The sequence below is a fragment of the Belonocnema kinseyi genome, chromosome 2 (assembly GCF_010883055.1).
Source record: "Belonocnema kinseyi isolate 2016_QV_RU_SX_M_011 chromosome 2, B_treatae_v1, whole genome shotgun sequence".
NCBI lineage: Eukaryota > Metazoa > Arthropoda > Insecta > Hymenoptera > Cynipidae > Belonocnema > Belonocnema kinseyi.
The window spans coordinates 41,587,169-41,611,948 of NC_046658.1; the positions used below are offsets into that span (position 1 = coordinate 41,587,169).

At 35.3% G+C, this 24,780-nt stretch overlaps 1 protein-coding gene across 1 annotated transcript in view; it reads right to left on the reverse strand.

The window, feature by feature from the left end:
* LOC117167396 (serine protease snake-like) overlaps nucleotides 1-24,780 on the reverse strand; it is a 43,231-nt gene that overhangs the window by 4,898 nt on the left and 13,553 nt on the right. The window contains exons 4-5 of the mRNA XM_033352290.1: nucleotides 10,519-10,772; nucleotides 2,011-2,180 (exon numbers count right to left, since the gene is read on the reverse strand). Of these exons, the coding sequence (XP_033208181.1) occupies nucleotides 2,011-2,180; nucleotides 10,519-10,772 (424 nt within the window). The remainder of the gene's footprint in view (nucleotides 1-2,010; nucleotides 2,181-10,518; nucleotides 10,773-24,780) is intronic.

Genomic DNA, 24,780 nt, shown 5'->3' on the forward strand with positions numbered 1-24,780 from the left:
AAATTTTTAACAAAATAATTAATTTTTCAATCAAATAATTGAGCTTCTATCCAAACGAGATGAATTCCAAAATCACCAATTTCTTTAATTTATTTCAAATGCGGATCAAGATTCAAATAAGACTATTATAATATAACATAATTATAATAATATAATTAATTATATATGTATAATAGTATTAATATTTATATAATTTATATTTTATACGTGAAGTAACGTAACCTCAAAATACACGCATTAAAGAGGCGCGCGAAGTATTCAGATCATGAGAATCGCCAGCCCAGCATCGAAATCTGAAAATATTAAAATCCCAATCTCTTCATTTTATTTCAAAGCAGATACAGATATAAATAGAACCGCCGAAGTGTTCCGACCGGCAATCGTGCACCTTCGAGATATCAAATTCAGAAGAGGAGAAATGGGTTGCGCGCGCAACCCAGGCATTTATATCGTCTCCTACCATATTCACACGGACATAGACGTGTCATAGTATTGGACTACGTCTCGTTTCAGATCTGGGATCACTGGTCAGTCGTCATCATCGTTCATCGGGTTCAGATCGTTCGATAAGTGTCGTATGTACGACCAAACCACGGTACGGTGGAGCTCTCTTGCGTCCGTTCTCGACTTCAACGAAGTCTATCATATTCCTAGGCGCAAACCATGGCCTCGTCGCCAAATCTTTCTTACGCTCATCGAGCAATAAGAAAACCAAACAAAAATTATAAACCAACGCGTCGAGATATGTATATGTGTGTGGTGTGTGTATTCGTGTGTATGTGACAACAACGCGTCCGGTTCGTTTTTTTCCCGATCAAATTTATTCAATAAATCTTCTATGCGTAGTTCCTGTTGTGTATGCCAATAAGCTAGGTTTTTTATGCCAAAAAAGCTTTTTCCCTATAAAATCAGTTTTATTATTTCAACGATATTAAGCCGTGAGTTTAAAGTCAAATCAAAGTGTAAAGTGTTAAAACCCGATAATAAGCATTACATAGAGAAAAATTAATATTTTCAGATTTCAACGTAAAAGTGAAGATTATTCTATTATTTTGAATACGCAATTTTTCCATCTATCTAAAATGTTAATATAATAATAGGATATCTCCCCAAACTAATCTATTTCTATAGCAGCAGCCGCATAGGTTCCTATTCCCCAAAAAAGAACGTGTTTTCAATATATTTAATTCCTTGTAATTGTACCGACAGATACACCTTACAGAGATGTCTTGTATTCCCCAAAATTGTTCGTATTTTGAGATTATTTAATCCCTTCTAATAAATTCACAAAATATGTGTAATAAATTGTTTTAATTCCTTCATGTGGAATATAAGTTTTGAAAATTTCATCTTAATCAATTCAAATCGACAATTCTTGATTCTTCTGAATTTACCGCTTATTACTGGGAACAGATTTGCTAAGCCACCTAGGGCAAACGAAATAGTGAATCAAAACAGATTACCTGCACCGGTGAACTAAACTGCACCCTGAAAACTAAAGGTTGTACTAACATTTTAAATGTTTTGGATATTGTTACTGGCCCCAGTTTTGTAATAAATTTGAACTCATTATAAAAAATAAATAGAACTAATTTTTTATTAAATTGATGACACTATGCACGCCCTTTTGGACACTTTTCGGCACGCAAAATGACCACCAGCGTGGGCTGACGTAATCTGTTTCGGTATGTTTAATATGGTTAATGGAAATATTTAGTTCAATAAAAGAAATTATATTGTTACATTAACCAACATTAACAAACAAAGTAGGTTGAACAAACTTTTTTGTTAAATCAACTCAATCTTTTCTCTGAGTGTACCTCAAACAGTTATTATAATTTGGATGCTATCAACTTCTAAGCTTTTTAAAACATTTATTCTTTAATATTCCTTCATTCTTTCTTCCTATCAAATTCATAGAATGAGCTAGGTAAAGAAATTAAATAAAGATTTGCACAGAATAAGGATATAAAAGCCATTTTATCAAATAGCGTATCAAAAATCAATTACCTGGCATGTGTCTTTTCCTCCTTCCATAATACCGGCACAGAGCATGGTTAATGTTATCCCTACTGGCATTTGCTTACTACCGATGTCAGATTTAAAGCTGTTAGTGCAATTTTCTTGTGACACATAGTCAAGCTGTACTTTCATTAAATCATCGCTACCCTCGGCATTTTCTGTAACATAATTATTATCAATTTATACATGTATATATATTATAGTAAGCACGATTAGAAACCAGTCCTGCAACGGCTACAGAACCGAAAGTAACATGTTCTAGAACAAATGAGAAACATATTACTAGCCATTTACGGAAAATGTTATCACAGAAAACAAATAAAGAACACTGTTGGATTCTTTCTGTAACAAACCTGTAACAGTTCTAAAAGAATGATACTATAGCAAATAACAGTTCTGTAACTGTTATATTATACCTAAATCGGGAAGAGAAAATCCCTTTAGCTGCGTTGAAAGCTACGGGCGTAAGAGTGCAGAGTTTAAATTGTAAAATTTTGACTTGCATTTGCTTCAAACTGACTGAACAGGCTTAGCTCATAACTACATATTTACGTTATTTGCTAAGTTTCCTTTACTATTCCGTTACGTGTATTAAGTAAATTTCAAGTAAATTCAGGTTAAAAGTGTACGATTATTATTATCATAAATAGATGTATAATACTTTTATATAAAGGATACAGGATAGTGCTACACTCTAGTCGTGGTACTGTGAAATTCAGTACTGCAAACTCCGGCTACTGAGTACGTTTTTCCCCCGACTGTGAGAACTACACTATAACCCCTTATCCCCCACTACTCATTTCTACAATTGATGATATCTTCAAATGTACTATTCACTGTAATTTCAATTTTAATTCATAATCAAATACATTCGATACATACGGTGGAACATTTTATATTTTTATGTCTTTCTACGTTTCTTTCGCTCTATTCATTTTAATAATTTTAACAGTAACGATTCAAATCGTCACTACAACCTTTCAGAAGGTAAACAGTTGACATGTGCGCACACAGATACACCCACGCATCATCTACACCGATTTGAACATAGAAAATAGTCCCAGGAGTGGGGTCACCTCATGTGTTCTCACTATTGAGGCCGGATATGCGCTGAATATTCGCAATACCGCGACTCGAGTGTACATAAGAAATATGGACAGTGGCGAACTGACACAAAAGCGCAGCCGGGAAATCCCGACTGCGTCCCCTTGGTTGGCGCCCCAAACAGATGATATTGTTTACAAATAAATATATGTTAGATTGCAATGAAAAGAATATCCAATAATATCCACGATTTATACTTGTACTCCTATAAGTAATAACAGTAAAGTAAAAGGTGTCCTCCAATTTCTTTTCATCCATCTTTTTCCTAAGAAATTCCCTTATGCATGTTTTGGATTCTATTAAAGAAAATATTTTTAAAATGAATAATAAATTATTCGCATTGAAACAGTAAAAGTGAAAGGAATATTCTTGTCATCAACTACATTATGGAATTTTAAATTCATTCGTTTCCGATGCAATCCAAAATGTATTATTTATCAAAAATGTATAGGAAACCTAAATGCATTAGCTTACATTTCAAGAGTTCAGATCAAAGGAGATATTTCATTATTTTGGAAATTGTAAAATATTACTAAATTTTGCTAAACTTTACTCTAATAATTGTTATTTTATTATAATTTTAGTATTTTTCGTAATTCTTAATGTTATCATTATGAATTACTTATTTAAATCAAGACTTGAATCTTCGCGGCAAAATTACTTGAAAACTTGCAGTCTATAGTGCGACAATTTTTTCATTCTTGAAAAATAATAAAAAACCTGAAAAAAAATTAACAATTGATCGAACTCTTAGACGAAAAAACAATCTGCCCACTGGGCGGGCACGTTCTTATCGCTTTCAATTTGCAGCACGTCTAAGGTGAGCAACTTTTGGTTCTTGCGTTTCATCCTTGATAATGTATTTACTTCACGCTGCATGCTCGGTCTTTGTACTTCTCCACATTTGTGCACAAAATTTTTTTAATTAAAGGTCAAAACATCGACAAAACTATAATTTGGTGATTGCGACTTATCTTTTGTTAAAGCCCCTTCGGCTTTAACGAACACATTCTCATCACGTATCTCGTGCTTCGCCCTCGATTTTTTTCAAAATTCAAACTTTTCTTCATTACGTTCCACACTATTATATCAAATGTATATTACATTAATTTCTGTACCTCGGTCCGGAATTGCTTATTCAGTTATTGCAAAATAAAGTACATACTTTCATTAGCTTGGTTTTATAATTTAAAGAGTTCGTCTTCTATAAATAAAAAAAAATGTATTAAAAAAGTTGTTTTCTGATAATTGGATACGAAAAATCTTTCCGCGACTGGATAATTTGAAAATAAATTTGTCACAACGTATGTTATTACAGTCGACACTACTTACGTTGCCGCTATTTACATCGCCGATTCCCCTCATTCTCGGTCGAGCTCTTCCCCAACCACGACCGCGTGGCAACGCACGTAGTGAGCCAAATAATTCGCCCCAAGCACCACGTATCGTGATCAGACTCGAGAGTGGGGGAACATCGTTTCCAGGGAAATTACTCCCCTATGGTCCCATTCACGGTAAGGTAAAGAGCGTCGATTGTACTTATAAAATTTTGTTTAGCCTGCCCGGTAATAAGCGTAGAATAGAGAAAAATTAATATTTTCAGATTTCATCGCGAAATTGAAGATTATTTTATTATTTTAAATGCGCGATTTTTCAATCTGCCTAAAATGCAACAATAAGAATAAGATACCTCCTAAACTTATTCACTTCTATTTCCATAGCGACCGCCACACAGTGTTCTATTCTCCCAAAGAGAACGTGTTTTCAATATATTTAATTCCTTCTAATAAGTTCACGAAATATGTGTAATAAGTTGTTTTAATTCCTTCATGCAGAATGTAAATTCTGAAATTTTAATTCTCATCAATTCAACGCTGCCTCTCTAGAGTCAAAATTATTTAAATTCATTCATTTGCATAGATTTCTTTGTTGCATTTTTTAAGACGTTTAAATAAATTATCAAAATATAAATAATTATAAATTTGAATATTTGTCGAATTTATAAGTTATAAAAAGATTTAATAATGAAAAATAGGTTAAATAAATTCTTTCGTTAAATTTTACTAAGTCGATTCAGAGGAATAGGATTTGCACTTTTTCTGTTCCCGTTGGGGGATTTTTAGACGGCGGAAAAATCGCGTATTCATAGGAATACAAATTCTACATTTTTCTGAATTCAACGCTTGTTACCCGGTGGGGGGGGGGTGAAAATTACACCCCATGTTTACCTCACCTGAAGTCGTAATTTTTTATACATACCTGAGAAAGTGAACCGCGATACCGATAAAAGAGATCCTTGTATACATCCACGTACCAATAAGCTACAGTCTATAACACCCACATAGCAACTAGATGCACTATTTCCTCTCAGAACCTCGGAATATTATTTAAAAATCCAGACCCCCTTTTGGCATCTATTTATACCTGGGGTTGCCACAATCGCTAATTTTGATGATTTATTATAAAAAAAATCGAATTATGGATTTCTTTCAAGGGTTACCCAGATAACAATTCGTGCGCGCATATCACGCGCACGTCGATGCGCGCATGACATGCATGCCAAAATTTACCATGTTCGCCCACATTTTGTGATTTTAACTGAAGTGTGTGCACAAGGTGTGGCACAATTCGAGCACGTTTATAATCACCCTGTGACAAAATTTTGCGGCGCGTACATGCGCGCAACATGAGTATCCAGTGGGGGCACGATACGCTTAATTTATAAATTAACCAAAATTATGATTTAATTATTATAAAAGCTATAAATTGCCTTTTTAATAAGGGTGCCACCCTGTAGGTGTAGCGCAACAGAATCACAAAGCAGAATATCATAGATGTGAAAGAGATAGAGAATCTATATTCTTTGTAATAATAAGAGTGAAAGAGATAAATAGATCTGCCCCTCTCTTTCACTTTTGCTTTACGCCGCCATTTTCTGCGCACATGGGACTGTGCGAAACTAGCCGGCTAACTGCTGGCTAGCCCAGTGTCTTTTGCAACATGGCGATGCGCCGATGTGTGCCGGTTCTAGTATTGTGAGAATCACGAAGTAGTACAAGGAGACCGCACGCCATGTATTTCGACTGGCGCCAGCTCGCGATCGCCTGTCCTCGGAGTTTTATACCTTCCCAGATTAAAGCTTCCCTTCAGTGAAAATATAAAATTAAAAATTGTCGTATGCTTTGGAGTATCGAGTGTGTTTATACGTTAAGTTTGGTTATGTCAATTGTCAGTTAGTGTCCCTTACGCAGTAATAATATTTTTATAATTTATACAATTATATGAATATTGCCATTAAAACAAGAGGAGGAATATAAAAACAATAGAACGCAAGTATAGATATTGAGTATTTTGCATCTAATACTTCTCTCTTTTTGTGCCCTACTAGCCGAATCACAGCCCTTACAAAAACAATGCGACATTATTGTAACACTTATTATATAGGTTTTTAGCACTGACACTTTGCGCAACAATTTTTTTCCTCTAAACACAAACAGTTTGCAATTGCACAACGGCATTGATAGGTTATATTTATACCGGTACCAAATTTACATCATATGTGCTCGTAGTTCCTAGAGTTTCTGCGAGTAGCGCTATCATCTGGAAAGGCATGAAAATTTGAGGACAGTCGATCGCGATTGTGGGCTTTTTTCCACCATCCCCGCTATAGGCGTGCTATTTTGTAAATAAATTCCGATACATTTATTTAATTCAACCTTTTTATTTTTCTCCTTTAATATAAATAAATAATTTTAGGATAGTCTGCCCACGCGCACCGAGTGTTTGTTTTGTAGGCGCACGCGCGTGCCTCGCATGGCGTACGTCGCATATGCACCTCCATGAATAGCTCATCTGAGTGCTGATCGGCATGCACGTCGTGCGGAATAATCCCCAGACATTCCTCCCTAGTGCGCGCATCCTGCGCATCAATTGTTGTCTGGGTATCTTTGGGTGAAATCATCTTAAGATTTTAAGATCCTCCGTCACACAGAAAAACGCTGGTGTAAACTTTGTTGCAGCTCAAATGTCATTAGTCTCCCAATGAATACTTCAGAGAATTTTGAGTCTAAAATTTATTCCATTAAACATATTTACACATCTGGGCATCTAGGAGAATGTATCATTTTGAGACGAAATTTTGGCTCATGCTGAGAGTTGTGGAGTGCTGAACCGCGCTTTCAGCCACCTGAACACCCAAATAGCACAAGAGTTTGCAGCAAACTTTCCTAAATCTTGCAATGCAAATTTCGGAAGCTTGCATCGCAAGGTTCAGGCAAGCTTCCCACAAATGGGACAATGTCCGCCATATGGCAATATTGCGAGGCAAACTGGAGGGACCCTTCCCATGGGAATCTTTCTGCAAGCTTGCCGGCAGTATTGAGGGAACACTGGAAGAAGCTTCGTAGGCAAGTTTTATTACAAATTGCTTTTTTTAGTAGCATACATCATACGTTTCACTAGACACGTAAGGTGGCATTCTGGGAGAACATTTAAAAAATACTGCGCAGCCTTAGGTGCCATGCACAACTAATGCGCAATGGATCAAGTTCATGATTGACAGGCAACGTTTCCTCTATCTTACTTTGCAATATTGCCACATGATGAAAATTTTTTTATTTGCGGGAAGCTTGCCTGAACCTTGCGATGTAATATTCCAAAACTTGCATGCGAAGATTTAGGCAAGCTTGCTGCAAACTCTTGTGCTATCTGGGCACCTGTCAATCATTTCAACTAATCATTTTGCAATATTAGACAAAATAATTGTTAACAAGGAAATTAATTAGAATAATATTGACCTAATTTTTAACTTTCTTTTATTTAACAGTGCGTTCTAGTCACTTAGAATAAAATTATAATTTACTAATGAAACTTTCAAATCTTAGGTTAGCAATGGCAGTCGACATTTAAAATAAAGCCGGGATGTATACAAAAAGTCATGACCGTCTACATGTACAATTAGATATTTTCACTTCAATCACCAGCTAACTCCACTTCGTTGAATGCAGAAAATCTCGAGGAAATCTCTTTGAACGCCCAGGCATCAATTTCGATGCAGACGGTCTCGACTTAGTTTTAACATCCCGGATTAGGTGGTTTGAATTCCATGTCGGTTTTGACATACCTAAGATTTGGAAATTATACTACGCCAAGTACAATTTTTATTTCAAGACACTAATACTCACTGACAAATGGGAGCAAATTAAAAGTTAGGTAATTATTATCATAACTTACCTGCTGATCAACATCTAGTTCACCCAATGAACGACCCACAAAATTAACTTGAAAGGTGACTGACAGTTTGTAGAAAACACTTCACGTTGCTCGGAATGAGAAAAAACAGTCTCTGCATGATGGTTTTCCCCTAGATTCTCATAACACAGGCACACGGAAGAAAAAGGTCTTGTCCACCAGGCAAAATAAATATTTCTATACGGTTTTTGGGTCGCTGAATCCGAATCTAGGGTTGCTTTTACTCGGTCAGGTCGCATTTCGTTCCTAACCTCAAAAAAGTGATGAAAGTTGGAACATTCACGGAAACACCCAAAAAGCAAAGCGGTTATATAATTTCAGGATCGCTGAATCCAAATTTAAAGATTATTTGACTCTGCAAGGTCGCATTACATTCATAGCCTTGAAAAAAATTTATTTTAACACCGACAACTGTCCCTGACACACCCTCACGCCCACCTGCAAGGCAGCGCGCCTTCGCTGGCTTCGTTACCACAACAAATCTGAAAACGAATCATATCCCGTTTCGGGGCAGTTGATATCGTCACAGCATCTGTCAAGACAGCAGGATTTTGGGCTACAGACTGATAGCCATGCTCAAAGAATGACTAATAAGTTCTATGTACCGGACGCTGAATACAAACAATTCATGTCGAGAACAGTTTTTAGTGTTTTGATTATTTTGTAGGTTATGAATGAAATTCATATAGGAACTTACGGAATCATTTGATTTTTAATACTGAATTTTAAAACGTTTAGCTACATTAAAAAATTTTGATATTAAAGATTTATTACAAAAATTTTGTTGTTAAAAGTAGGACTTTTGACATATCTGTTATCAAAAGTACATGATAAAAATCTTACAGTGAGTAAACGTATTGAAAAAAGTCCTGGCAGTCTGGTTATATGTGTAGCCCAGGTGTGATTTATCTAGACTCACTGGTCTGGAAAATCTTATCTGGCCTAGGTCTGACGCTAGTCTGGCCCAGGTCTGATGCCCATCCGGCCCAGGTCTGACCTTATCTGGACCATCGAGTCTGGAAGCTCTAGTCTGTCCCAGCACTGGCGCTGATCCGCGAGCCAAGAGAAAATGAAATTTTTAGATCGTTGAGCAAATTTGTGGTTGGACATTTTTCGAGATAGTCACAGGGTGTTTAAAATGATAGAAAATAAGAAATTCGCACTATCAAGGTCAGACTTTTTTCTTAGACCTTGACAGTCTGGTCTGGTCCAGTTGTTTCGCTGATCAGCTAACCAATGTCAACAATTGTAAGTTCGGTCTGATAGGTCTGGCCTGTCCCAGAACTGGCGCGGAACAGCGAGCGAAGAACATACAAATTCTAAGTTTAATCAGCATATTTTATTTGGACATATTTCGAAAAATTTACGGGATGTTTAAAATGATAGAAGATAAGAAATTTACACTATCAAAGTACGACTTTTGTCTTAACATCTTGGCAGTCTGCTCTGACCCAGGCTTGGAAACGAAATATAAGTTCGATCAGTACATTTTTTTTACTTATTTCGAAAAAGTTACATAGTGTCTGTTATGGAAATTTTTTAACTAAAGATGCTTATAGTGAATAGTGATTCTTTGTCTGATGACGTTACAACTTGCAGTACCCGTTACGAATTGAAACTGACCTCTCTAACAAACTGCTAGTTTTTGTCGATCACGTGTCACAAACTGTCAGCCTACCAATTATTTCGCGGTTGACCAACCCGTAACTAGCGTATGACCAGCCCATACCTAGTGGCTGTCCAGACAGTATGGCCTGGGGCTAGCTAGAAAAAACGTTTTACTTTTGGGCAGGCCCAGGCTTCACCGTCTGCTCGGCGTCACAGTGCTGGAAATTTGGCGGTCTGGTCTGAGCCAGGACAACGACAGAACATTTTTCCACACGGATATTTATGGTCGTTCTATTTCAGAATAGTCTGTATAATTCAAGAAAATTCTATGTTTCACATTCTAGAATGGCACAATAATATACCAAATTTCGGAAAATTTTAGAATACTTGAGAGCATTCCAGTATATTCTAAAATGTGTATGCATTTTTAGAATATTTCAGACTTTTATAATAATCTATAATATTCCGGAACATTCTAGACAATGTTAACATGTTCAAATACTGTAGTACCCTACATGAAAGAGCAGAACTTACCGTATGAAGTTTTACCAAAGCCAGTAGCTATTGCAGATTTTCCAGGTGGTTGTGGTGCAATCTCTAAGCAAGCAGGTCGAACGTTTGCATTGAGTTCCAAAGGCTTATTAAGTTTCAACAAAGCTATATCGTTATATCTTGATGGCAATTTATAATCAGGATGATTTATTCTTTCGATCACATCTCTTTCTTGCATACCAGTGTCAACAGATTTTATATTGATTGTACCTGCTCGAACTTTTGAGGCTGGACCGCTGTTTTATGTATTAATTATGAATGGAAACATTAATATATGACATTAGGTAAATATTGTAATAGAATAAACAGAAAAATAGGTTTAGAAATATCTAACCGGGTTGATACAGAGATTTCAAAACATTTCATATTTTGTACATAAGCTCCTGCATATCCTTATAAGGGGTCATTTATAAAATACGTGATACGTTCAGGGAGGGGGGTGGGGGAGCTGTCAAAGTGTAACTCTGCATGTTAAGTACAGCGGGAAAAGCATCTAGCAGGGGGGCGGGGATGTTTAAAGTTCCTAAAAGATGACGTATTTTGTAAATGGCCCCTAAAGGGACGTGAGCATAATACATCACACGTTTTTCTTTCGTTCATATTGTTGTATTTCTTTTGGAATAAGTTACAAAATTTAGTTACGATTACCGTTTCTCGTAGGTAAAACGACTGATTTTTATTTTTAAGAGAAGTAAGAACCATCACTGTAATGGGATATCCTGCATTATCCAATTTTTTTCCATTTATGTCCCGGGTTATTCCAGGGATGTTTATGGTACATCCCAATTTCCGCCGACGGGTAATCTCTGGAATATCTTTGCGATAAACTGGGACATAAATGGCATATTCCGGGATATCCTATTGGTATGAGAGAAGAAAAGTATAGTGATGATGACTATTTACAATCATTGTAATAAACAGCCGAGCGTAATAAATGTAACCGGAAGTCGTTATAAAAGCAAGTTACTCGCAAGTATCGTTTTAAACTGGCTTAAATTGATTTTTATGAAATTCTATTTTAACTGATTTTAATTAGTCTTAATTATATCTATCATTAGTGGAAAACGTAATCTTCAAAAGTCTGATGAATACAAAATTACGAAGACTTATGTTTTTCATAAAACACAATATCGCAGTTCAAGTTATTAAAAGAAACACGTATTTTGTATATGACTTTACGGCATAGTGCACATCATAGTATAATGCTCTTAAATACTAATTCAATGAGTATCAAACCTCAATTGAAAAAGGTTGCAAATGCAAGAGATTTTAATGGTTTTTATGCTTCCGCATATAAATAAAAATTTTTTACATATTCAATATTTTTTAAGGAATATACATATGTCCGGGACTGTCTGATTTCTTCATGAGGCGAGGCGGGAAGTCTTTGACCAGGCTACCGGACGCGTCCTCGGGTTGCGGATAGATTGTCCCCAAGCAAAGGCGTAGGCACCCGTGCTGAAAGCAAATTGATATCAAGGGAACAGCAACGCTAACACCAAACCTAGTTGTCAATTCATAAAACGACAACACCTCAATATTTTTGAGTGGACGGATCGACTGAGAAACGATCTTTTAGAGCCCTACGTCACCAGTGTTACCTCTGAGCGAGAGGATTACATAGCGTGGCTGCACGCTCTGTGGAGCGAGAAACATCCAGAGCTCTTGCACTTTTCACAACTGCTTGCAAAACCGTGCTGAGGACCTCCGTAAAAAGGGTTATATACGCAAAGCGCTTCCTCTACCGCAGCTAGAACAAATCGGCAGCAGGCGTTTTGTCGTTTGGGCTTTTTGTCACGGATTCCAAGTTTGGGGTAACCAGTGCCCCGAATCTGGAGCAGACGCCAAACCGAAGTGCAGCAACTCTCTCACCACTAGCATGACGGTTTTACCTAACTTCTCTCCGTGTATGAGAAACATCAACATCCAGATTTCTCGCAAGCTCAATGATCTGGTTTAACTGGATGACGCACCACGTAGAGATTTTTCCGAAGAGTCCGAACTCTGTACTGCCAATTGAGGGGCAGACAGCAAAAGCACGACAGCATTTGACAGCGTCACTGATAACGAAGTCTAGATTTTAAAAGTCAAATTTCAGCTGTTTCTAAAGTCCAAAAATTTTCAGAAAAAAGTGGAAAAAATTCAAGTGTATTACTTGTCTATTTTAAAATGGAGCCGAGATTTTAAAACTTCAAAATTTCAAAAATTGTGGTCACTGGAGTTGTTAATGCAAGAGAACATTAACTCCGGCTTGAATGGAGATATCGGGACAATCCAAAACTTGAAAGAAAGAGTTTAGTATACTGATAAAACTCGGACCAATTAAAAGTTGATAAAATTGTATATTTTTCTGTAAATTGAGTTCGCATAATTTGAGCCTTAAGGAGCTATGCTAAAGTCTCGTGCGGGAATAGTAGTACAGAAAAAAAAGGGTGCCGGGTTTCCATTTCCAGGCCGCTCCTAACGGCGAAAACTTGAAAAAAAGGCATCTGCTTCTGTACGGTTCCCTAAAAATGAAATTGTAACCATATGACTAGGTCTAGTCATGGACAACGACTCTGAAGTCTGACCTATACTCTGCAGGGAACCATGCAGAAGCACAACCCTTTTTCCAAGTATTCGTCATTGGGAACAGCCTGGCAATGGACACCCGTCACCTTGTATTCTGAACTATCCGGTAATACGCGTTGAATAGAAAAAAAAAATTTTTTAGACTTCTGCATAAAAATGAAGATTATTCTATTCTTTTGTATGCGCGAGTTTTTTATCTATCTAAAATGTTATTATATGAATAGGATATCTCAGAAACTAATTCAATTCTTTTTCCATAGCGAACAGCACATAGTAACATACATTTGGCAAAAGTGTTCATATTTTGAGTTTATTTAATTACTTCTAATCAGTTCACAAAATACGTATAATAAATTGTTTTATTCCTTCGTGTGCAATATAAGTTTTAAAATTTTAATTATAATCAATTCAAGTCTGCCGCTCTAGAATTAAAATTATTTTAATTCACACATTTGAATAGATATCTGTAATGAATTTTTTAAAACGTTTAATCAAATTATTAAAATATAAATAAATATAAATTTGAATATTTTCTCGAATTTATAAGTTCTAAAAAGATTTAATATTGCAAACATAGGTTAAATAAATGCTTCCGGTAAATTTTACTAATTCTATTGAGAGGAATAGGATTTGCACTTTTTCTGTTCCCTTAGGGTGATTTTTAGACGGAGCAAAAATCGCGTATTCATAGGAATAAGAATTCTTAATTGTTCTGAATTCAACGCTTATTACCGGGTACTATTCCCTCGCGAGACTTTAGCAGAGCTCATTAGGGTCCAAATTATACGAAAACAATTTACAGGTAAATTTACAATTTTATCGACTTTTTATTGGTCCGATCTTTATCAGTATACTAAACTCTTTCTTTTTAATCTTTATTCGTCTTGATATCTCCGTTCAAGCAGAAGTTAATGTTCTCTTGCATTGACAACTCCGGTGACCAACATTTTTAATATTTTGAAATGTTGAAAGTTGGACTCCATTCACAAATAGACAAGTAATCCACTTGAATTTTTTCCATTTTTTCTTCACAGTTTTGCGACTTTGGGAAAGGCTGAAAGTTGATTTTCAAGAACTAGGCTTCGTTATCAGTGATTTTCTCCAGATTTGTTGCTCTTACAACCAAAATTTTTGACGCGAACACAGTGCGATTTTTTGTCACTAAAAGTAACCCTACCCAACTGTCTCTCACCGATTTCAATTAAACTTAGCAGAGTGATAGAACATTGAAAAATATTAGACCTGTGTTCTTTTATATCTGCCCTAACTGAATTTTAGGGGTGTTTTCTAGCGTTTTACTGAGTAAGGGGGTAGGTGGGTAGGTGGTTCCCCTGTTAGTGATGTGAAATTCAATCATTTTATGAAAAATTAACTATTAAATTCGTTCTTCCGAGGGTTAGGTGGGTTAGCCTGCTTATGGTTTGGTAGAGGTAGTTTATAGGGGTTAGGTCGTTGGGGATATGTTTTTAAATGTATAAGGTTGGTTAGGGGTAGATAATTACATGAGTAATTTTATGAAGTAAAATTAAATTATTTTAAGAAAAATATACGATTCAACTCGCTATTCCTTGGGCTAGATGAGTTAGCCTGTTAGTAGTTTGACAGAGGTGGTTTCTACCCCTAAAAAGCAGTTAGGGCAGATATAAAAAAACACGTGTTCAATATTTTTCAATGGTTTACCACTCTACCAAGTTTCATTGAAATCGTGGAGTGACAGTTGGGTAGGGTTACTTGTGAGATAGAGCTAATTTTTCCCAAGTGTCAGGACTTTTTGTCCCGATATTAGTTAAGAACGATGTGAGCAAAAACCAGTTGAAACTAAAACGAGAACAGCGAGGATTTTATTGTGTATGCAGTATGCATCCCTCATTCTATTAGTGATTAACTACGAAATATCTGGCAAAAAATTTACTGCCAGAGTCCGAGAGTCGCCTGCTAACTCCGGATCCGTCAGCACGAGTGTTGGGTACTACCTGGTTAAAAGTAACGAAGTTACTTTAAAAGTTAAGTTACTTGTAACTTTTTCAGTAACTTCTTTACTTTTCAAAGAAATTGACTTAAGCCTAACTTTAGCGGAACACATTGCGTATTTTTCATTTTATAGTTTTAAAAAAATAATTTTATTTCAATCTTTCCTCACTGAAAAAGTAGGTGAGAGTGGATATGAAAAGTAACTTTTAATGTAATTTAAGTAGTAATTTACTAGTGTCTGGCACTGTAATTAGTTACGTATTTGAAAAAGTAACTGTAACGGTAACGAATTACTTTTTATAGAAGAAGTTACCCAACACTGGTCAGCACACGCGCAAAAAGTAAATCTGCAGAGCATCAGGTATGACCCCCACTCACGCAGATAGCTAACTGTGCGCATAGAACTAGCGTGGCGTCAAACTCAAGACAAACTTCAATTCACATTTCCCGAAGTTCTATACCACTTACAGAGTTCGCGTTTCAGTGTCTAAATAGCTTGACGTGTTAGCTTTATGTGTTTTACTTTGTGCAATTGTTTATTGACATGTTTTACTTGATCTCGGGATAGGAAAAGTGTGACAAGTGACACAAGAATGCCGCTGTGAATCATATATATATATTAAAAATTTGTCATGAGGACAAACGCAGGATTTCGCCGGGAGCGGGCGCTAATCTGAAAAATTGCACCCGCTCCCAGCGAAATCGCGGTAAAATTTCAGCCACAACCACGTCTCACGACCGTGAGATAGGTGGTTGTAGTCTTTAACGGAATCAATACGACGATCCGTCAAAAGTTTCGTGCCTACTGTTGACACGCAGGGATGCTTTTCAGGCTATCAACGAGTGAAAGCTTGGCACCTCCAAGCGCGCCGATGATAAGGACGATTAGAACCTTATAAGATCTCTATACCTCTCTTTCTTTTCATTCTCCTTGGCTATGATGTTTTTGTTAGCTGGTGCCGAAAATTCGATAACGAACATGGTTCGCTTCTCGAAGTCAAGAAGAACCATGCCAGGCCTCGAGTATGCAACAGAAACAATTGTCAAGAATATAAAGTTCCAGTATATGCGGCACTTCCCATTCTCGACAATTGACTCGATTTCCCTAGGACCATTTAGAGAAGCGATATGAAGGTTAATGCCGTAAGAGTGACAGACATAGTAATAAAGCACTCTTAGTGCCGCATTGTGCCTTTGGATGTAGGTCGTTCCCGCATGAGTAGGGCAACTAGATAGTATGTGTGATATATGCTTTGGGTGTGCATGGCACGCCCTGCAGCTATCATCGGGAATATCTTGATATGCAAAAATGAAACCCTCCGTGCCAGACTTCAATCCGGGCGATTAAAGGAAAAGAAACGTCAGCTCACACGACATTGACTGATTCTCCACATTTCTGTGAAAGATACCGTGCATCCGCTTATCGAGGAGCTGTACACGAAAGTTTTTCTCTTGTGCTTTCTTGATTCGGGCTTTCAAGAGTGACTACTCGAGATAGATAAGATTTGATGCATTTTGCTCACCCCTAATACTGAAGTTGAGTACGGGTGTTTCAGCATCCTCCTCTGCTGCTTTGTACAGAAACGCTCCTTTGCCCACTTCTTCGTGATTCCTGACCATTTTAAGAAGAGGGTCTCTTCCATTTGCGACTCTATGTGCTGCACCCAGAATAATCCTGTTGTGAAGACATTCAAGACTCAATATTCCTCGACCACCTTGACGGCGTGAGATGTACAGTCCCGGAACAGAAGACTTAACATGCATGCTTTTGTTCAGGTGCATAACCTTTCTTGTACCGATATCAAGGGATCTGAGCTCGCTCTTCCTCCATCGAACTACTCCAAATGAATAGAGTACTACTGGGACGGCAAGCATGTTCTTTGCAGATACTTTGTTCCTCGCCGATAGTTCGGAAGACCAAATCTGCCGGATGAGACGTTTATATCTGCTTCAGAGAGTATCCTTTATAGATGTCACATCCTGAATACGGCTCTGCGGCACGCCCAGTTATGTATAAGTCTCTCCAGCGCAAAGGGGTCGTATAGCGCTTTTATCAGCGAGCTCAGGATCTTCAGGGATGCCATTAAGTTTTCCTCGCTTGAAATAAACCTTGGCGCATTTACCTCACCCAAATTCCATTCCAATTTCCTTAGTATATCGTTTGACAAGCCCTAGAACTAGATGTAGTAGCTCTTTGTTTTTAGCATAGATCCTAAGATCGTCCATGTAAAATACATGAGTGACCATGTACTTTCGATCTGCAGGCTTGCCGCACAAGTAGCCGTCGAAATGGCGAAATACTATAGATAATGGCAATAATGTAAGGCAAAAGAGGAGTGGGCTCATGGTGTCACCCTGAAAGACACCTCTCCGAAAGGTGACCTTGTTAGTTGTCACACGATTTTTTCCAGATAAGATAGTAAATCTGGTTTTCCAAAGCGGCACCAATCTCTCTATGCACCTAACGATTTGCGGATGAACCTTTGAGCTTTCCAAAAGACAGATGACAAGTCTATGGGTGGTCGAATCGAAAGCTTTCCGATAATCAATCCAGGCCATCAATAGGTCACGCTGGTAGAATGCTGCATTTTTGCAGATACATCTATCGATGAGCAGGTTCTCCCGCAACTCCCACTACGCCTTTCTTTGAGCCTCGTTGTTCATACATTTCTTGCCACACAGGTACAATTGCCCGAACAATCCTATCATTTAGGATAGCTGTGAATATCTTGTACAGTGTGTTCAGACAAGTGATTGGCCTGTAATTCTTCGGATCAACTAAGTTGCCTATTTTCGGCAGGAGTATTGTGTGCCCTTCGACCAACCACTCTGGAATCGGCTCTTTCGACTTTAAATATGAGGTGCAAATACGGGCCAAATGCTGATGGGTTGAAGGAAACTTCTTCCACCAGAAGATTTTAACACAATCTGGTCCCGGTTCGGAATAGTTCTTCATCCCTCTTAATACTTTTTTCACCTCCTCGGTAGTGATGGATGGGCATTCTTCATCAGGTGTTATGAGGGCATCACACAGATCTTTGAAGCTATTTATATTATCTGAGTCTTCGTTCAGTCTATGCTGCATTTCGTAGACTTCTCTCCAAAATACTTCGACCTCCTCTGGTTCGGGGGGGTGGTCGACAATAACTGGAGGATCTTGGAAGAGTCGAGACGGGTCAGAGAGAAACTGTTGATTTTCTCTGACCCACCTCTCCCTCCGCTTTAGAATTCTCTTAGCGGCAAATAGTATCCGTATTCTCTCAACAATATGCTGCCTGATGGTCAGCAGCTTTGACTTGTTAAGTGTGTGATAACGGGTTCGGAGTTCGCGCGCGAACTTTCGAACCTTGGCGGTAAACTTCCTGCCAGATGTGATGCAGTCAATCACACACTGAATGCGGGACGCGTACTGTCTTGCCCAGCCTATCTTTATGGCAAGTTGATGCATTCGTCTTTTGGTTGTATGATCAACCGTTGGTTTTGTTTTACGGTACGAATCGGCCAAAGCTCTCGCTTGCATTATACACACAATAATTGATAGCCCAGAGTTCGGATTCTTCGGAAAAATGTCCACGAAGCTCGTCATCTATTTCAGCCAGATCTTTAGGCTTGAGAGAAACCTTGGTGTTGATGTTTCTCCAGGTTATAAAGCATCGTTCTTCCTCTATTGGATGCCTGCTTGCGGTTGGTCTTAGTTTCGCCTCTCTTTCTCTGTTGCCAGCTTGTTCTAGCTGTGGTAGAGTAGGCGTTCCGCTTACATAGCCCCTTTTTCGGAGTAGTTCGGCATGGTTTCGTAGACGTTGCTGCGAAAAGTGCGATAGCTCCGGGTGTTTCTCGCACCACAGAGCATGCAGCCGTACCACGTAACCCCGTTCAGGGGCCACACTCGCACCGAAGCACGCTAGCAAATCATGATTCAGTCGCTCCGTTCACCTAAACGTCCGGAGATTCCGCCGATCTATCGCATTGAATCCATTTTCATTGGCTCCCCCAGGTCTAGAGTGGTCGGCATTGTTGGCCGACCCATTGTCGGGAGCCCTGCGTGTTCTGTTCTTTTAAACTGCACTTACTACAACTATGTTTGGTGTTGTCATTGTTGTTCCTACGAGAAGCTAGGGGAAAGGGTTGGTCTGTTCTTTTAGAGCCCCGAATGCAAGGATAAGGCTGCGTACTCTGAGATATCGCCCGGTAACCCAGAGTAACCGTTCTAGATACCTTACCCAGGTGCCATTCAATTTCGGCACGGTTTTCACACCTCCGCCTGGGGCTTAATTCCTTCGGGACCACTCCTGGACAATTGTCCGCGACTGCCTATTTATTTTTGTAACCATATTCAGCAGAAACCCTTGGTACAGGGACCCTCTATCCGCAACCCGAGGACGCGTTCTCACTCCATAAAAAACTCATATTACTCGTATTCCCAGAATTGATTATTATCAGCGAGTTCACAGTAGGGACCCTGTAGTGAGGGACACGCCAAAGGCGATGTGGTGGAAGGAGTTGAAACGGAAGTTGGAGTTAGCGGTAGTAGGCGCGATGTATTCAAACGGCAACAAACACGACAAACACTAATCATACCGAAGGCACCGAAGTTAGAAACTATAACAAATTTCTATAACTGTACAGTATCTGCTGTTGGAATAGAAGTACCTCTCTCTTCTTGCTCGACCAATCCACAGTCGGCTGCCTGTTTGCTACGTCCCTCACTACAGGGTCCCTACAAGCACTACTAGCATGTCGAAGCGCGAAGCTGTAGTAAATTTTGGTATAGTGTCTTTATTTGGAACGGAAGTGTCTCTCTCTTCTAGCTCGGCCAATCGGGCAGCTGACTGCGGATTGGTCGAGCGAGAAGAGAGAGACACTTCCGATCCAAATCAAGATACTATACCAAAATTTACTACAGCTTCGCACTTCGGTATGCGAATAGTGCTTGTTGACTTCTTGAAGTGGTTAGGCAGTGCGATTCGATATAATATTAGGATTTACAGGTGCATACTTGTATCAGTATAAACAATCATGTTTAATGAGTTATTTAAGGATCGTCTCTTATGTTTGAAACATTTAAAATACTTATTTATTCGTAAAATCTTCAAAGTTAAATTAGGAATATTTTTTTAAACGATATCCACTATTAATATAAATATCATTGTAATCTTTTTTAATATTCTGTAAAAGTTATCGTTCATTGCTGTTTCTAGTTAATTGAAAAATTCATTTTCCTACTACAGATACTTTTCATCAGGAATTTTATCATAATATTATCAAAATTTTTTTTATTTTATCATCAGGTGATCTTTCACAGGTATCGGTAATTTACATACAAGAATTTATAAGTATTACTCCGCAAGTAATACTCTTATTTAATTGATTTTTAATATCAGTTTTCAATAAAGTAATCGATATAATTATTCATTTCTTACGATACCTTCGTATTTTATAAATATTTACAAGATAATATAGTCGAAAAAACATTATTCTGTACCATATTAACTATATTGGCTAAGTGTTCTTCTTGACCAATCCAATCATTATCAAACAAAATAAAAGTTATAAATATAAAAAAAATAATTTCCTAATACATAAGGCGTCGTTACTAAAACGGTAATACTCAACTCATGATACATTTTTCTAAATGAATTCTTGTTATAAAATTTCTGAACTTAAAACGTTTCTATTAATATATTAATTATGTATGTAATTAAGTACCTTACGATATCAAAGTAATGATTATAGCTATAGGAGCATTTCCCTTTGGCGTCAAAATTCGTATATTGTTTACTTCACATAATCACATACCTACAGTTTTTTCTTTTTTACATTTTTTCCTATTGCGTGAGTTACACAGCGGTTTATTAATTTATTTACAGTACGAACTTTTATTACTATTCCCTTTTATTCAATAACTTCTTCTATCAATCTTGTGGGTTCACGCTGCATACTTTAAATTGTTCCAATTTTCCTTTTTTGTGTGTTTTTTGGGCGTATGGGTTTATAATACTGTTTTTCTTTTTAATTCAATTTTTTTATTTCATTACTATTACTATTGTCTATTTTTTTAACTTCAAAACTATTAATTACTTTTATTTCCCCAATATTATCACACTATACCAATCTATGTCCGTGTGAATATAGTAGGAGACGATATAAATGACTGGGTTGCGCGCGCAACCCATTTCTCCTCTTCTGAATTTAAAAACACGAAGGTGCACGACTGCCGGTCGGAAAACTGGCGGTTCTATTTATATCTCGATCCGCTTAGAAATAAAATCATGAAATTGTTATTTGAATGTTTCCAGGTTTCGATGCTTCAATTTGGAGGTTATGTTTTTCAGGTGTAGAATATTATATTAATACTATTCTCTATATTATTAATGTCAATATTATAATTATACTATATTATATCATATTATAAAAGTCTTCTTTTTCTATTTTGATGTGCATTTCAAAGAAATTCAAAAATGGGCGATTTTCATGATTTGAATACTTCGCGCGCCTCTTTATATGCGCATATTTTGAGGGTACGTTATTACAAATATAAAATATAAATGATAAACATTTTAATACTATTATATATATATAAATACATACGTATTTTATTAATGATAATATTATAATTATGTTATATTATAATAGTCTTATTCATATCTTGATCCGCATTTGAAAGAAATTAAAGAAATTTGCGATTTTAATGATATTTGAATAAAATATATTTTTTTTATATAAAAGTTCATTTTTTAATTGAAAAACCAACTGTTGTATTTAAGGTTTTGAGTTCATCTCGTTAGGATAAGAACACAATTATTTTGTTGAAAAATTAATTATTTTGTTGAAAATGTAAATATTTTGTAAAAAAAGTCCTCTTTTCTATCAAAAGTTCAACTACTTTGTTAAAAATTAAATTCCTAATTTTTGGGTGGAAAATTCGATTACTCACTTAAAGTTAAACTACTTAGAAAAAATAATTAATTTTTTTCTGAATAGGGATTCATAATTATAGTTGAAAATTCAACTGTTTGCCTTTAAATTAACTTTTTTGTTAAAAATTTTACTGTTTTGTTAAAAATGCAGCCTTTGGGCGTTAAAAGTCAACAATTTAATAGAAAGATAAACTATTTGTTAGACAATTAAAATTTTGGTTTAAAAATCATATTTTTGGGTTACAAATTCAGCTTTTTTGTAGATAATACTCTTTTTGACTTTAAAATTAAATAATTTCGTTGAAAGTTCATATATTTAGTTGGAAATTGACCTTTTTTGGTAGAAATTTAATCTTTTTGTTTGAAAATTTATCATTTTCGGTTAAAAATGCAATTGTTTGGTTGAAATATTAACTGTACATCTACTTGAGTTTAAAAGTCGATTATTTCTCTAAGAGTTGAACTACTTTGTAAAAAATACGTTTTTTTTTTAACAAGATTTTATAATTATGGTTGGAAATTTAATTATTTGGTTAAAAATTGAACTCTTTGATTAATAACTCATATTTTACGATTAAAAAGTTCAACTTTTTGTAGATAATTCGTCTTTTTTACTTTAAAATTAAATCATTTCGTTGAAAATTCATGTATTTTGTTTAAAATTTGTCTTTTTTGTAGATCATTAATTTTCTTGCTCGAAAATTCATCTTATTGGTTGACAATTTAACAACTTTGTTGAAAATTCATTTTTTTTGTTAAAAATTATTTTTCTTTATCTGAAAATGTAACTATTCTAGGATTGATTAAAAATTAATCGTGTATATTTGGTTAAGGTGGAAAATCGTTTTTTTGTATAGAAGTTTTGTTTATAGGTTCGAAATAGAAGGCCTTGAATTGTTAAAATTACATTGAGCTAACTTTAACTTTGAACGCTACATTTTTAATTTAAAAAAAAAGAGTCAAAATTAATTTAAAACTTGAAATTATTTCAAATAATTTGAAACACGATGTAGATTTTTGCAGATTTTGAAAAAAATTAAGCTTTCTGAGAATTGTAAAAGGCTTTAAAAGAATAACAAAAATTGATGTGAATGCTAAGAAAATTAAAAATAATTTTTTATTTCGAAAAATCAATCTTAAGTGAATACTTGAAAAGATTTTTAAAATTAAAAAAAAATTAGAGCGATTTTAACCCATTTTTTTATTTTGTAGTTTTTTTTTTTAATTTTAGGAAAAAATCTAATGAACAAAATATATGAATTTTCAACCAAAAAGTTTACTTTTTAACCAAATTAATTAATTTTCTATCAAATAATTGGTGTTTTAACTAATACAATGCACAGGATAAAGATTCAACCAAAAATGGAATAGTTCAATTTTCAAATAAAAACTGTGATAAAAATTGATTTTAACAAGAAACAAAAACGAATTTTCAAAAAAATTGTTAAATTTTCATGGGAAAAGGTGAATTTTCGACCAAGAAGATTATAATTTTAACAATTCAAGGCTTTCTATTTCGAACCTACAAAAAAATTCTATACAAAAAAACGATTTTCCAACTTAACCAATATGCACGATTAATTTTTAATTAAGCCTAGAATAGTTACATTTTCAGATAAAGAAAAATAATTTTAATAAACGTATTTTTTTACAAAGTAGTTCAACAATTGCATTTTTAACCGAAAATGATAAATTTTCAACGAAAAAAATTTAATTTCTACCAAACAAGGTCAATTTCTAACAAAATACATGAATTTTCAACGAAATGGTTTAATTTTAAAGACAAAAAGAGTATTATCTACAAAAAAGCTGAATTTGTAACCCAAAAATATGATTGTTCAACCAAAATTTCAATTGTCGACCAAATAGTTTATCTTTCTATTAAACTGTGGACTTTTAACGCCCAAAAGCTGCATTTTTAACAAAACAGTAAAATTTTTAACAAAAAAGTTAATTTAAAGGCAAATATTTGAATTTTCAACTATAATTATGAATCCTTATACAGAAAAAATTTAATTTTTTTACTAAGTAGTTCAACTTTAAGTGAGTAATCGAATTTTCAACCCAAAAATTAGGATTTTAATTTTTAACAATATAGTTACATTTACAACAAAATAATAGACTAAGCAACCAACAAGTATTTACAGTTGATATTACAACCGAAAATTTAATTCTTAACCAAAAATTATAAATTTTCCTTAAAACAATTTAATTTCTATAAAGAAAGACGAATTTTCAACAAAATACATGATGTTTCGACCAAAAAGTTGAACTTTTAACTAAAAAAGATAAATTTTTTAACCAAATAGTTAAATTTTTTACTGAAAAAGGTCAATTTTTAACCAAAAATGGTATAGATTAATTGTCAGTTTCAAAAACGTATTTTCAAAAACACATGAAACATATTTTCATCAGAATAGTTCAATTTTAAACGAAAGATATGAACCTTCAAATAAAAAATAAATTTTTTTAACAAAGTAGTTGAACTTTTGATAGAAAAGAGGACTTTTTTTTACAAAATATTTACATTCTCAACAAAATAATTAATTTTTCAACAAAATAATTGAGTTTTTATCCTAACGAGATGAACTCCAAACCTTAAATACAATAGCAGGTTTTTCAATTAAAAAATGAACTTTTATATTAAAAAAATATATTTGATTCAAATATCATTAAAATCGCAAATTTCTTTAATTTGTTTCAAATGCGGATCAAGATATAAATAAGACTATCATAATATAACATAATTATAATATTATCATTAATAAAATACGTATGTATTTAT